The sequence below is a fragment of the Phyllostomus hastatus genome, unplaced genomic scaffold (assembly GCF_019186645.2).
Source record: "Phyllostomus hastatus isolate PE091 unplaced genomic scaffold, TTU_PhHast_1.1 phas_contig_210, whole genome shotgun sequence".
Taxonomy (NCBI): Eukaryota; Metazoa; Chordata; class Mammalia; order Chiroptera; family Phyllostomidae; genus Phyllostomus; species Phyllostomus hastatus.
This window is the reverse complement of record NW_025333737.1, coordinates 4,189,448-4,205,010: the sequence shown is the minus strand read 5'-3', so window position 1 is coordinate 4,205,010 and position 15,563 is coordinate 4,189,448. Positions and strand designations below refer to the sequence as shown.

At 35.5% G+C, this 15,563-nt stretch overlaps 1 protein-coding gene across 2 annotated transcripts in view; it reads left to right on the top strand.

The window, feature by feature from the left end:
- Nucleotides 1-15,563, top strand: part of NLK (nemo like kinase) — a 155,527-nt gene that overhangs the window by 75,164 nt on the left and 64,800 nt on the right. For both annotated transcript variants that reach the window (XM_045837109.1, XM_045837108.1), the window contains exon 2: nucleotides 11,538-11,667. In XM_045837109.1, coding sequence (XP_045693065.1) covers nucleotides 11,538-11,667 — 130 coding nt within the window. The remainder of the gene's footprint in view (nucleotides 1-11,537; nucleotides 11,668-15,563) is intronic.

Here is a 15,563-nt window from a genome sequence, read left to right as displayed (position 1 = left end):
GTGTTGAGATTCCCATTTGTTGAGCCATTGTCATTATATTTTTCTTTAATTTTCTAAACACGACTTTCCTGAATTCTCGACCATGTTTATAGTGGCTGCTTTTGGACACAACATCTGGGCCCACGCAGGGAGTTTCTGTTGACTACTTTCCCCTCTCCCCTGAGTATGGGTCACATTTTCTTCCTTCTTTACATGTCTTGTAATTTTTTGTTAAAAACTGGATGTATTTGGCAATATATTGCAATTCTCAACTGGTGTGCCGTAAGAATTTTTAAAACATGCAATACCCAACTATTTAATTGGGGGCAATAATATCTTTTCCCTTAGAATGTCAGATAAGAACATGACAATAGCTAATACAATAATAGCCATTCAGTGTGAATGAATAAAAAGAAAAGTGCATATTTTGCCATGTACAATGTGCACTTTTTTGCCCAAATTTTTGAGGGAAGAATAAGGGTGCACAGTATGCATGAATATAGTGATTACATGCCATGGGGTATGATATCCATGGGGTATACATGGGTGCACATTGTGCACTGCAAAATACAGTATGCCTAATTTTTGGTCAAATAGGCAAAAAAAAATACACATTTTTTGGTGTGTTGCAGAATTTTAGTAACTAGTTTATGTGTACCGTAAGAAGAAAAGGGTTGAAAAATCCCTGGTATATTATAACAGTTTTGGATGTGACTCCTCCCTAGCCCCTCTCCCACCCCTGAAGGTTGTCATTATTGCTATTATGGTGTATGTTTGCTTATATTTAATTAACTTGACATGCAGAATCTTTCCTCCCTATGAGGTGCAGCCACTCAAGTCTCTGCTCAGTTGTTTTGTTTTTAATTGTTATATTAAATTTTGAGCCTCGCCTCCTTGAGGTCCTCCTGTGTCTACCTAGCTTAGTGGTCAGTGGCGATTTGTTAGAGGTCATACTCAACCAAATATCTTGAGCCACTAAGGCTTCTGTCTGTCCTTTGCTGATTCATCTGTAAGGGTGTTAGGGAGCCCATCTAGTTGTCAGGCATGCCCCAGCTTTTATTTTCTGCTGAGCCCCACAGTTCTTTTTTTCCCATGTGGGAAGCCATGGTATGTGGAGAGCTTAGACCCTCTTCTGTCATCTCCGAATACATACACAGCCTCCAGTTAGCTAGTGATGTGTGTAGTTTACCTAGCCCCCTCCATGGCTCTCACTTCCAGAATCTCTTTGTTAAATATCTTTTTTTATTGTTATTCTGTTATAGTTTTCCCAGTTTTTCCCCCTTTGCCCTCCTCTGCCCATCTTACCCCACCTACCCCCTCCACTCCCACAGTCAACTCCCACACTGTTGTCCATGTCTGTGGGTCATTCATACATGTTCTTTGTCTAGTCCCTTCCCCTTCTTTCCACCATTATTCTCCTTGATCTCTGTTAGTCTCTTCCTCTTCCCACTAGGGCAGCAGCCTCGGGCTAGCAGAGCTATAGGCTTTCTTTGTTCTTTTCCAATCAAGTTTAATGCTTTTATTCTCAATGCCACTGGGTATGTAGTTTTTGCCCTTCGCCTCAAATCACATCAGCAGCCTTTGACAGTGAAGCCCCTGGTTGGTTTTCATGGCCAGCTCTGTCCAGGTACAACTACGACATGGACTGTGCCTGCCTGGGCGGGGGCATGGGAGGTAGGTGGGGAGCAGCCCCAAGCAACATGCCACTGACTCCCACTGTTCTTACCCAGAGTTCCACAGTTTTTCATAAATAAATACTTTTAAATTTGTCATTTGATTTTGGTTGTTTTCTGAAGTCCTAAAATGGTTATTTTTGACAGTTCTGTCCAATTTTATAGTTGTTCTAGGGGAAAGAAGTTTCGCTGAACTCTTCAGTTTGCCACAGCTGGAAGTCCTGCCTCCTGTTTGTACTTGCAGTAGTTTTGGTTTTGGTTATTTTTAAAAGGCTAACTAATTAAAAACCTGAAGCACATTTATATATTGTAGCTGCTTCAGCATTTTGCTTACAATGAAAGAAGCTAGGAGATTGTGATTAGATTAGGAGTGGGACTGTAATTCTGCTGACATCACTCTCCTGTGGAATGCTTCTTAATGACTTATTCTTGTGTAATGATGAAGAAAACATTTATTTTTTTAAGCAAGCAAATTCCTTTGGAATTCTACCAAAACAGAAATATTATGTATACTACTCTTTACAGAATGAACCAGTGGCACAAGAAAAGATAATGGAAAAATCCATTGGGCTGGAATAGATGTATATATCTTATGAAAAAAATAGAATCTCCCTCTTTAAAAATTAATAATTATACAAATTGCAATCTAAAATGCTTTTTTATACTCAAATTTAACTGGGAATTCTGTCTTTACCTTTTTAGCTACATAATAACACATGCAGAAATGTACACAAAATAAAATATATAGCCAGTGATTTATCACAAAGCACATACCCCTGTAGCCACTGTCCATTAGAGAAACAGGACATCACCAGCACCCAGAAGTCCCCTCTGCTCCCCTTCATTGCTATCTCACCCCCAAACAAGATAACCACTGTCTTAACATTTATGGTAACTATTTCCTTTCTTAATAGTTTCTATCTCCAAAGTATGCATCCCTAAACATTAGAATTTAACTTTTCTTGTATTTTTAATATTACAGAAATGAACTATTACAGTATCTATTCATTTGTGACTGGTTTCTTATGTTCAAAATTATAATTATGAGCCCCAACTGGTGTGGCTCAGTTGGTTGGGTTTCGTCCAGCAAATGGAAAGGTCTCCAGTTCGATTCTAGTCCGGGCACACGCCAGGGTTGCAGGGTTCGGTCCCTGGTCAGGACTCATACAGAAGGCAACTGATCCATGTTTCTCTCCCTCTCCTTGTCCCTCTCTTCCCCTTTCTTTTAAAAAAAATAAATAGTAAAATAATAAATTATATTTGTGAGATTCATCTATGTTATTTCAGGTAGCAATAGTTCATTCTAATTGCTATAAAGTATTCTATTATATGAATATACAACAATTTGTCCATTCTACTGTTTGTGGATATTTGTTTTGTTTTTCTGGTTTTAAGGATATTACAAATATTGCTGCCATGAATGCTATTTGTGTTTTAGTGTATAGAAGTGCACATTTGGGTGTGTGTGTGTGTATATGTATACATATGTGTGTGTGTGTTTACACACACAAATTGCTAGGTCACAGTGTATACATTCTTTATTTTAGTATATAAAGCCAACCTGTTTTCCAAAGTAATTATAGCAATTTACATTCCTACTAGCAATCTATAAGAATTTCCATTGCATTACATCTTCACAAAACATTTGGTGTGGTCAGACTTAAATATTAGCCATACTGGTGGTCATATATGTTCTTATTGTGGTTTTAATTTTATTTCCCAAATGACTAATGAGGTTAAGATCCTTTTTATATGTTTGTTGGCCATTTGTATTATCCTTTTTTGTAAAATGCCTATTCAAGCCCTTTTAAAAAATTGATTTATAGGACTTCTGTATGTATCTTGGTAAAAGCCCTTTGTTCCTTATAAGTGTGTTCCAAGCCTTTTCCCCTATGTGACTTACATTTTTACTCTTAACAATGTATAGATAAAAAATTATCTGATTTTAAGGTAGTCAAATATGTCAGTTTTTTTTCATTGTGGTTAGTACTTCTTGTGTCCATTTAAGAAACCTTTCCCTGCCCCATACCATAAAATTATTCTCCTGTATGTTATCTTCTAAGAGCTGTATGATTTTGATGTTCATATTTATAGCTATAATCCACCTGGATTTATCTCGTGTATGGAGTGAAGTAGGGGTGGAGGTGCAGTCTTTTTCATATGACTGTCCAGTTGTTCCAGTACTGTACACTGAAAAGAATGTTGTATTTGTCAGAGTCCAATCAGGAAAGAAATTATAACAGTTTAATATGGGGGATAATTGTTAATTAGTTGTAAAGTTGTTTATAAGTAAAATTGTATGTGTCTGAAAAGACAAGACAAGAACAATAGGTATCATGGAAGTAGCAGGTAACACCTCTGTGTTAGAGGAGTAAAGGGAAGAGGTTGGAATTTTTAAGATTTAGGATCCCCATGCAGTAGAAATTCAGACACCAAAGGAAGGATACTGATACTGATATCTGGGCTGGAAGATGCAGTGAAGCTGGTTCTGCAAGTGCTGGGAAAACTCTAACTGGGTTCCCCTGTTGTCACAGGAAGGCACTACCATTGCTGGGAATGAAGAAGTGTTGCTAGAGTGACACAAGAGCAAGAGACAGGCAGGAAGTCTGTAGGAAGGAGCAAATCCCTTTTTCCTCCTAAGCCTTGCAGTCACCCCTCAAGCCCCCTGTTGGCAAAGCCTAACATGGAGCTTGTTGGCAAAACCAAACTGGTTTTCAGTGTGTTAGCCCCAGTATTTTAGAGCATTGTTTAGACAGATGGGTTTGAAGCTAAGAAACAACAGTTTAAGGCACAGTATTCCTTCCTGACTGCAGAGACACCTTTATGATAAGCCAAGTGCCTCTCTAGGTTAGAATCTATTTCTGGGTTTTATCTCTCATTGGTCTGTTGCACCCAAATTGCAGTCTAAATTAGTAGCTTTATAATAAATTTTTATATCTGGTCGAGCAGTTTCTCCCACCTTATTTTTTTTTTCAAGAGTATCTTCACTGTCCTTGGCATATTTGCATTTCTATAAAAAAACTTTCAAACTAATCTGCATAATTTCACAAAAAGAAGCCTGTTGGAGTTTTGATTTGAATTTCATTAAATCTATAAATTACCTTGGGGATCATTTAAATTTTTACAATATTGAGTTTTCTAATCCATGAATATGGCATGCCTCTCCATTTATTTGTTTTTATTTCTCTCAATATTTTTTTAGTCTTTTTGTGTAGAAGTCTTGCATAGTTTTTGTTAGCTTTAATCTCAGATATTGGGTATTATTGATATTATTATAAATAGTATTTTTATATCTTTAAAATTTTTCATTTCAGTTTTATTTTGAAAATTTTCAAACCTGAGTTTTTACTTTTGAATAGTCAGACCCCATTCTACCCACCAGCCAGATTCAATAATTACCAAAATTTGCTTTATTTGTTTCAACAATAGTTATTGAAGTATTTTAAAACAAATATTAGATCTTTCACCTATAGGTCATTTCACCTATATATGTTTAAGTATACATCTCTAGAAAATAGGGACATTTTCTTTATAATCATAATTCCAAGCCATATTTAAATTTCACCTTTTATTTCAAAAGTGACTTTTTATTGGTATTTTGGTTGGTATATTCAGACAGTTTGCTATTAACAACATATTGGGACTTATATTTTGTTAAGTAATTTAAAAATTTCATCTTACCTTCTGAGCATCCAGGTTATACTAATAGTATTTACTTCCTCAGTCTGTATTTATTTCCTAAATATTTTAATAATATTAGAACTTAGCCGACTAAAATACTAAATAGTAAAACATTTAGCAATTAAAAATAATTTTTTTCTGATGACGTGAACTTTCCATTTCTAAATTCATTACAATTTTTGATATTGGCAAAGCCATATTGTTGAAAACCTACCATGTAAATAAAACTGTTCTTTCCTGCCCTGGCTTGTGTGGCTCAGTGTAGTGAGCCTCTGGCCTGCAAACCAAAGGGTCGCAGGTTCAATTCCTAATCAGGGCACATTCCTGTGTTGCGGGTCAGGTCCCCAGTGTGGGGGCACGTGAGAGGCAGCCACACGTTGATGTTTCTCTCCTTCTTTTTCTTCCTCCCTCCCCCTCTCTAAAAATAGATAAATAAAATCTTTTAAAAAAACAACAACTTTCCTTTCCTTTGGTATCTTTGGTTAACAAAAATTGCCATTCTTTAATTTTTAAAAAATATTTCTATTCCTCAGTGTTCCTCGTACAGAACATATCTGTCAGGAAATTATCAATAGGATTAAAAGCAAGCACATTTTTGTGTGACATTGTTTTTATCTTTGATTACCCTTTGTAACCTCTTCTTGCCAAAGGTGTTAAAATGTAAGAAGGAGATGCAGTTGTGAATTACATTCCATTGGGGCTTTTTAAAGAAACTTTTCCCTAATTGCGACTGGTTTTCCTACCCATACAACATTCATAGGTCTGGTTCTAGGAGAGGGCTATAACTAGTGGGTAGTGAAAACTTCCTGGACTTGGCAGAGTAGGCTGTGAAAATTCCTGTAGAAAAGATAGTATTGCAACTTCCCTGCAGGCAGGTCAGACTCCTCACAGAGACATTTGCCAGTGACGGGAGAAAGAGTCTCTATCTTCCTGGCATCTTCACCAAGGATGGAACTAATTAATTTGTGGTCTAAAGAACAATAAATATTCCCAAGACAATAGTAATTAGCATAAAATGATATTCACCTATATTTTAAATTAACCAATGATTATTAGTAGGGAAGTGAGGAAGTCTTAAAAATTAGATCTTGTTCACTAGTAATAAGTATTTGAAAATAAATATGACAGCCTGATACTGAATGGCTTGCCTGTTCCTTATTCCTCCTCTTGTCAGCATCCAATGGCCCAGTACTGTCTCACCTGCTGGGATCATTGATATTTCTACTTATTTAAAATAAACACAGAGTTGGAGAATGTTTAAGTTCATATTTAACTCTTTCAGTTAAATGTAAATGTTTGCTTCTTATCAACAGTGGCAGGATATAAAAAAAAACAATGAACTATTTCACTGCTTTGGTTTAGCCATTGTATAAAGGCCTTTTTTCCTTGTAATTTCATATAAACAAACTTGGGGATAATTTTTAGTATACGTTTGAAAAGGAAAAGACTCTCTCATATGTAGAGCTAACTCAGCAAATACCAAATTTGGATAACGATTTAAAAAATCAGAAAACCCCAACTGATGGAACAAATTAAGAAATGAAAGATGAGAATTTTTGAAGTGTTTTGGGTGTAGACAGAGACACCTAGAAGATTAGTTCTACATAGGATACTGCTCTGTAAATTTATGTCAAAGTATAAACAAACTATAGGCTGTTAAAACTCTGGTTAGACCAAAATTGGCCTAGACCAATTTGGTCTGGTTAAAGACCAAAGACATAAAAATAAATTCCTTATTCCCTATCCTATAGTATCCTTGAACATACAACAAGGTCTAAGTTACAAATAAGATACATTTTTTAGACTTTGTTGTCAGAAACTTTGCCTCATAATTTGCTATTGTTTTCTCAAACAGACTTAATCTAAATACATGTAAGAATAGCTTTTAAGGAAATGAACTTCAAAATGAATATGAAAGCAGTAATCTAAATATTTAGAAACCTAGTTAGGAGGTTCTGTTATTGAAATGTGTACTGTATTGGTACAGTTGACATAGTAATTGTATGTAGAGCAAAAAATGGAGGAGCAATGATTACAAGTTTGTGTGAATAGATTTAGAAGAACCTGATTTCTTAATCCAACTTGAAGCATTCTAAGTTAGTTATTTGCTTTGAATAGTTAAAAACCTCATTTGAAGCATGAACTTTAAAACTGCTAAAACATGTGCAGAAAAGATTCATTACATAAAATGAATGAGGAACATGTAATTTCTTGGAGATTCTTGCTGACTAGTTATACTAATTTAAAGATGTAACATTCTAGTGCAGCGGTTTTCATCTCAGAGCACACATAAACAAACTAATTACTAAAATTTAACAGCATGCCAAAAAAATATTTTTTGGTCAATCTGACAAAAAAAAATTGGTATAATTTTAATTAATTCACACCAGATGGCTATTGCTGTATTGGCTGTTGTCATTTTTTTATTTGATAGTCTAAGAGAAAAAGGGTCATTGTCCCTGACTAAAGAGTCAGGTATTGCATGTTTTAAATTTTTTTTGCAGCACACCAGTTGAAAATCGCTGTTCTAGTGCCTGGGAAAGTATCCCTGTAGTAAGTTTCACTCTTGTTTCATTCCAACCCTTCTGCTTGTCAGTAGTATAAGTAGATTTGTGGCACTGGTCACAGATTCCTGGGTTTAAGAAAACTGCAACAAAATGACCACCTCAGATCTAAAAAACGTCCTGGTTTTGCTGTTGTACTCTTTTGACTGACTCTGTATCCTCTGAAGAATGGTTTGTGAGTTCTTCTAGCTGTTCAGAAAATAGTTGAATTTGTATTCTCACTACAGAAGATTGATGCACTCTGAGCAGATGTGAGAAAAGACTTTTTCATAACCCTTGAACTTTATTTTTAATAAGTGTTTACAGAATTGAACATTAATTTAAAATTAGAAAGTAAATATTTTTAGTATAACTTGAATGCCCATGAAGGAAATCAGATAAAATGACACATGCATTGTTTTATTTAAGGCGTCCAGTATTTAGTAGAGAAAGTAAGTGACCAGTAAGTGGACTGTAGTTTGAAGGATGGCTCCTTTTTTTTCTGAAATGAAGAAAGTTGCCCTAAATGTTGTTCCTTATCTCTGTAACTGGAGCTTTATTAACAAGTGCAGTTGGAAGGACCAGGGTATTGCAGCAGCAGAGATGCTAAGCACAGCGAGCCTTTCAGTAACAAAGAAAATAAAAGAATTCCTGTGTAACAGGCTTCCACACTTACCTGATGTGGTACTATTTGTGCTGAACTAAAGCATCTGTTACCTCAGGTTAAGAGAGAACAAACTCAATATGGCGTGAAATTACTGCACAGCCATTCACATTCATTAGAGTTATATTGTTACCAGACACAGGCATGACCGACTTTTGCATGAGTAATAAAGGAAATGCTGCTTTGTGAATTTTACCTTAAAACAACAAGGTGCAGTACTGACCTTGAGAGAGCAGTTTTCCACTAAGGTAGGGTCAAGACCAGTAAAAAGTCAGAAGTTGGGAAGAAGTATTGCTGTATGAGGCTTTTGGAAAGGGCACTGGGTTAAATCAACTTATTCTTTTTTTATTGTTTTAAAGATTTTGTTTATTTTTATTTTTAGAGAGAGGGGAAGGGACAGAGAAAAAGGAGGAGAGAAACATCAATGTGTGGTTGCCTCTCACATGCCCCTTACTGGGGACCTGGCCTGCAACCTGGGCCTGTGCCCTGGCTGGGAATCGAACCAGTGACCTTTTGTTTCACAGGCTGGGCAACTTATTCATTTTTAAAAACTATATTGTGCTGGTATTAAAATTATTAAAATACCATTTGGCCATCATTACAGTAATAATTGATTCAGGCAAAAAACATCAATGGACGCCAAAGAATAGATCAAAGTTTGATGAGGAAAAGAATATTTACATAGTTAACAAAGGGAAAAAATAGTAACTTTTCTGTGGAGAAACCTGGCAGACACTTCATCCAAGTGACCAAAATTATCACCAATAATGTAGAAAATTGACATCATATGGCTCCTAATGTGATGCACTACAGGACACCACTTCTGTGTTACTCCTGTTAAAAACACATGACCTGAATTTAATCATCGAAAACACCAAACCCAAATTAAGGAACTCTACAAAATAACTAGCCTATACTCTTCAAAAATGGAGTGTCATGAAAGACAAAGAAATGCTAATTTTCCTAGAGTAAAGAAGGTTTGAGATACTAAGAATTAAATGCAATGTGTGATCCAATATTTTTCTTCCTTGCTATTTTATTGACATTTTTCTTTTCTGGTTTCTAGCTACAGAAGTGGTGTATTTAAACAGAGAAAAATATTTTTAGTATTCTGAATTAAATATTATAGTCTCCTCCCTATTTGTTCTAGATTATAGGATTTTAAGCAGTGTTGTGGATGTGGGTTATTTTTTAAGTAACTGTCAAGAATGTTAGGTTTTTGAGCCTAGTTGAATTACATTTCAAACTATTGAAGAGTTAAAAATAATAATACTTCACTGTTTTACCAAATTTTCAATCAATGGAAGAAAGAAAAGTCTTCATGCTATTTAAAAATACTAGAACTCACCATTTAAGAGTTTCATAAGCACTTAGAAAAGGAAGTAGTGATCACTAATATGAACTTATAAAGAAGTCATGGTATTCATAAAGAAGTTTGGTATGGTTTTTAGATCAGTAGATAATAGGAATGCTTTATTTTCAGGAAGGTAACTTGATGAATGTCTGATTTCCTTGTATACAAGCTAGAGAAATAAATGGAGTAACTGTGGTTAATTAAATAATTAATTTAATAACCATACCCAAGATTAATGATTGGATGCCAGTCTCATGGTTTCTTTTTTTTTTCTTTTAAGATTTTATTCATTTACCTTTAGAGAGAGGAGAACGGAAGGAGAGAGAGAGGGAGAGAAACATCAGTGTGCGATTGCTTCTTGTGTGCCCCCCCCCAAGGACCTGGCCTGCAACCCAGGCATGTGCCCTGACTGGGAATGGAACCGGTAACCCTTTGGTTCCCAGGCCAGTGCTCAGTCCACTGAGCCACACCAGCCAGGGTGCCAGTCTCATGGTTTCTAATGCTATATCTGTTGCAGAGATCTATTCCCAGTTCTGTTCTAAACTTTAATTAATAACTTGGGTAAAGGTGTTATTGACATACAGGTGATATTTTTAAATGACACAAATCTGGGAGAGATAGCCAAAGCATTAGATGACTGAAATAGGAACCAAAAGATAATGGTAGCTGGAAATGATAAGCAAGAATCTAGCAAAATAAATCAGATAGGAATAAATTATACAAGGACAACCATTCATAGATGATGGATGGAAGGGAAGGAAACCTTTTATGTTAATTTATGGAAAATCAATTTGCCAAATGGCCAATTGGCCATATTTAGTAAATTTTATTGATTTTTAAAAACTATCTGGTTTAAATATGTATCAATTGGGTTCAATCAGAAAAATGGAAACCTTTTGTATTTCAAACATAAGTAAATACAGGGAACTGATTGTACAGGTGTCATAAGGCTAAAGGGGAAAAAAGAGGGACACTGAGCTATTAAAGAGATAGTAATTACAAGTGGCGCTATCATACCAAGAGCTGAGAAACAAAAGGAAAGAGGTTATCATAACCTAGAAGCTGCAGCCATAAGCTGGCACTTTAGGAGGGGACACAGTTCAACTACTGGTGGTACGGCAATCCTTATTACTGAAAGCTGTTCATTTCTATTTTCTTATCCAAAAATTTCAATCATGTTCTCTACATTGACATTAATGTGATGATATCTGAGTGAAAATCTCTTCCATCTTGAAATTGGTTCTGAAAATAAAGCATATAAAACTAATTTGACCCGAGTCACGTTAGTGCTCTATACTTTTTCCCTCCCATCTTTAAAATGGCTTTGCCACTAATAGTCCTCCTACTCCAGGTGTATTGCTAAGTAACCTCTCAGAAAGAGCAGCTGTTTATAGAAATGTGGACAGGGATTAAAATTTTTTAAAAAGCATGGCAAATGACTTGTGTGGCTAAACATTCCCTTTGATTATAGTTGTGTACTTTTTTAAGTCTCCTTTCTCACTGACATCTTAAGCTTTATTGGGGGGGCTTAATATTGAGTTTTTAGGGTAAATATATTTGTCATGCTCTGAAACATTTTAACGAACAAAGTTTGGAATTGATTTCTCTCTTTTTTTCCTCTCCCCCAAATACTGCTTCTTTAGGTCAGTAACAGATCCAAGAGATGGAAAGAGAGTAGCACTCAAAAAGATGCCCAACGTCTTCCAGAATCTGGTCTCTTGCAAAAGGGTCTTCCGGGAATTGAAGATGTTGTGTTTTTTTAAACATGATAATGTAAGTGAAGTTGGTGTTTGGGATAAACTATTTCCTAAGCATGCTTAATTGTATTAGTAAAGAACAAAAGAGAGTTAAAAAAGAAACAATCAGGTTATTGAATGGGTTATTGAAAGCCTGCAACAAATTAACAATGAGAAGTTTAAGTGAATTCTAAGATTTATTGACAGATAAATATTGATTGATATAAAGCAAATGTTCATATTTAGGTGAGGAGCATTACTAATATTCAACATAAAATAGAGTGTAATAAGTATTTTGTTGGCCAAAAAGTTTGGTGTGTTCTTTTTTCTTATGATGGCTCTAATAGTGTTTAGTTGTCTTTAACTTCATTTGAAACAATTTTGTTAGATTATATTGTGACAGTTGTCATATGTGCATTGGTAAAAAAATTTTATCAAAATTGGTGAGTTTTTGTGCAGCCATTTTACTATTGAAGAGGGAAGAAAATATGTAATATTTTAGGCATATTATACTTTATTATTTCAGGAAAGGTAAAAATGCAACTGAAGCACAGAAAAAAAGATTTGTACAGTATATGGAGAAGGTGCTGTGACTGATTGAACGTGTCAAGATTTGTTTGCAAATTTTCTTGGTTCTGTTGAAATTTTAGCCAAGAAATTCTTTGCTCTGGGGCTGTCTTACGCATTGGAAGGTGTTTAGCAGCATCCCTGGCCTCGACCCACTAGAAGCCAATAGCAGGAGATAGCCAACATACTCAAAATGTCCAAATCAATAGTTATTGGTGAGAATGAAAAATGTGTCTTTCATTTTATGAAGAAAACTAAACAGACTTTTTGGCCAACCCCGTAGTCAGGGTGATTTAAGTGAAAATAATTGCCTCTATTTTATTTTTATCCTATAATATTTCTAATCAGAGATTAAGTTAAAGATATGAGGAAACAGATTCGCCTCTTAAAAACAGTACAGCTCTTAAAATAACATAGGTTAGCTTTTTTATGGTTGTGTTTAAATTTGTCAAGACTCATGGGCAAACAGAATCATTATGGTTTGAGAGATAGCTTCACTTTAATCTTGAATTTAAAGTTTGATACAATTGCTTCTTGGCTTTTTGTCTGTGATGGGTAATGTCAGCATTGGACTTACGGTTTTCAGTTTCATGTGAAAAGAAAAACTGCCTCACATTCTGCATTTGGTACTCAACCTGTGGTATTTTAATTACTGAAGTAAAAACTTTATCAGAAAAACAATAATAATTTCTTGTGAGTCTGATTGCACAGGAACTTTTAGAACTTTGGTCAAAGTATAGTTCTCTCTTTAAGAAAGAACTTTGTTAAGTTTGAAATATTTGGTAAAACTAGGAATATCAAATTTATGTTTACTTGAAGCTCCTTTCTTTGAGGCAATTCATTTATGGATTGCCCTTCTTGAAATCATTTTTCTTTTTTTTTTAAGGTTTTTATTTATTTATTTTTAGAGAGATGGGAAGGGAGGAAGAGAGGGAGAGAAACATCAATGTATGGTTGCCTCTCACAAGGCCCCAATTGGGACCTGGCCCGCAACCCAGGCATGTGCCCTGATTGGGAATCGAACCAGCGACCCTTTGGTTCACAGCCTGCACTCAGTCCACTAAACTACACCAGCCAGGGTGAAATCATTTTTCTTAATCTTTTTTTAAAAGTTATCACTATCTTTCTGGCCATTGGAACTGCCTAGCAATGTATTTGTTTCAATAACTTTAAAAATATCACTCATTTCTATTTTATGACTGGTTCCTTGAATTTTGGGAGTGATTTAAAGTGAATCTAGTGCTTGCTTAGTTTTTGCCTGAGTACCACCCTAACGACAAGGAATACAGACCTTATGTACATTGTCAGACACACAAGTGAAGGTATTCATAATGAAGAAATATTTTGAAGGTGGCATCAGAAATTTGCTTATTAAGATTTTCAGTAGTTTGTTATATTCGGACCTATCTTGGCTTCTTATAAAGGAGTGATGGTATCATAGGCTGCTATTGCTATTTTTTCTTATAACTCATTCCCATGGAGTAACTAACTAAGTCACACAGTGTCAGAATTAATTAAGAAAAGAAACAAACTTAATTCTTGAAAATCACACATGTTAAAACACAGCAACCACTGTCTGGAGCTCCTAGTAAGCTCAAGCATAAGAGAGTGCTTGTGACTTCTGTGGGAATACTCAAAAGTGAGCAGATGGTTGGAGATGAAGCTGGCATGGCACCACTATTTTATACATTTATGTTATGCTTTGCAGTCTATCTCCAAAAGCATCTCTGGGCCAGCATACCTGGTATGTGTGTAATGTCTAAGAAGCAACTGGCATTTGACATGGTTACGGCAACGGATGTTTATTAATTGTGTCCTGTTTATAGAATGCAGTGCTAGGTTATGTGGAGGGTACAAAAAAGTTTAAAACATGGTCTTCTTTTGTTTTGAGGGGAGTGGACCAGGTGCTTAACACTTGTTAGTGTGTGTCAGGGAGTATGCTAGATGCTTTACATACATTAAGTTATTTAACCCTTAAAAATTCTGTCACAAAGGGCTTGTTATTCCTACTTTACAGAGGAACCAAAGCTTAGAATTAAGTAATTTTCCCAAGGTGGAGGTAGGACAGGATTAGAGTGTAAATCTGTCTTGCTTCAGAGACCATATTTATTAATTTGGCAAACTTTTATTGTATACATCCTATATTCCTAAACTACATTAGCTTCTAGGTGTTTCTACCCTCAAGGAGTTTAGTAATGTGATAAATACTATGACAACAGTGCTATGGGAGGACTGCCTACATGGTTAAACATTCATAAAGCATTCATTTGGTATTCTGTGCATACCAAAAAGCTGGGAAAGCAAACCCAGAAGTATTTTAGAATCACCAGTGAGCCTTAAAAATGCAGATTCATGGGTCTCATCCAGACCTACTAAATTGGGATCTCTGGGATTGAAGCCCGGGTAGCTATGTTATTTTAAGCTGCTCAGGTGAATGCTGGTGGACAAGTACCATAATATTAAGGAGAAGGGACAAAATGTTGTGTAGACTTAGAACCTTAAATATGGTTTAAACATGGAGAAGGTAAACCTTAAGATGAGTCTTGCCCTGGCTGGTGTGGCTCAGGTAGTTGAAGCATCATCTGTAACTGAAAGTTATGGGTTCAGTCCCCGGTCAAGGCATATACCTAGGTTGAGGGTTCGATTCCCGGTCTGGGTGCACAGGGTGGAAGACAATCAACCAGTTGATGCTTCTCTTTTACGTTGATGTTTTCCTCTCTCCCTTCCTCTTTCTCTAAAAGCAATGAAAAAATGTCCTTGGGCAAGGGTTAAAAGAAAGATGAGTCTTTTAAGACTAAGCTTTGATTGAATAAGAGAAGAAAAGAATATCATGATGAAAATGACATTTAGAAAGATTAACCTGGCCATTGTAGGAAGGTTGGATTTTAATTTGGATGGTTTTGTATGTGTCAGTATAGCTTCAAAGCCCTAAGAGGCTGTGTAATTTCTTTTGAACAGAACCTGCAAAGTCACTATATCAAATTCATTGATTTCAGGTGATCTGGCTGATTAAGATACACACATTGTTTTTTTCCTTAAAGTACGTTGTTTATCATCTTAAGGGATAGGTTTACCTTGATGAGGTAACTTAGGGAAACAGAAATAGGTTTAACTTTGTAAAAAACTGATTTTTAGACTTACTAGTAGTGTCTAGTCAGAATCTGGGCTGTTAAAAAATCTGGTAAAATATTCTTTACTTCATCCACCTATACTCTTTTGCATGTGTATACACACACATATCAGCGTGGAAAAGAGATGATTCAGTTTTTTAAAAAATCTTGTATTTTGAGAATCTGATGAAATCTATGAACCCTCTCTTGGAAAAACACAGATACACAAAATTTTGTGTCATTTTAGGCTTTACCT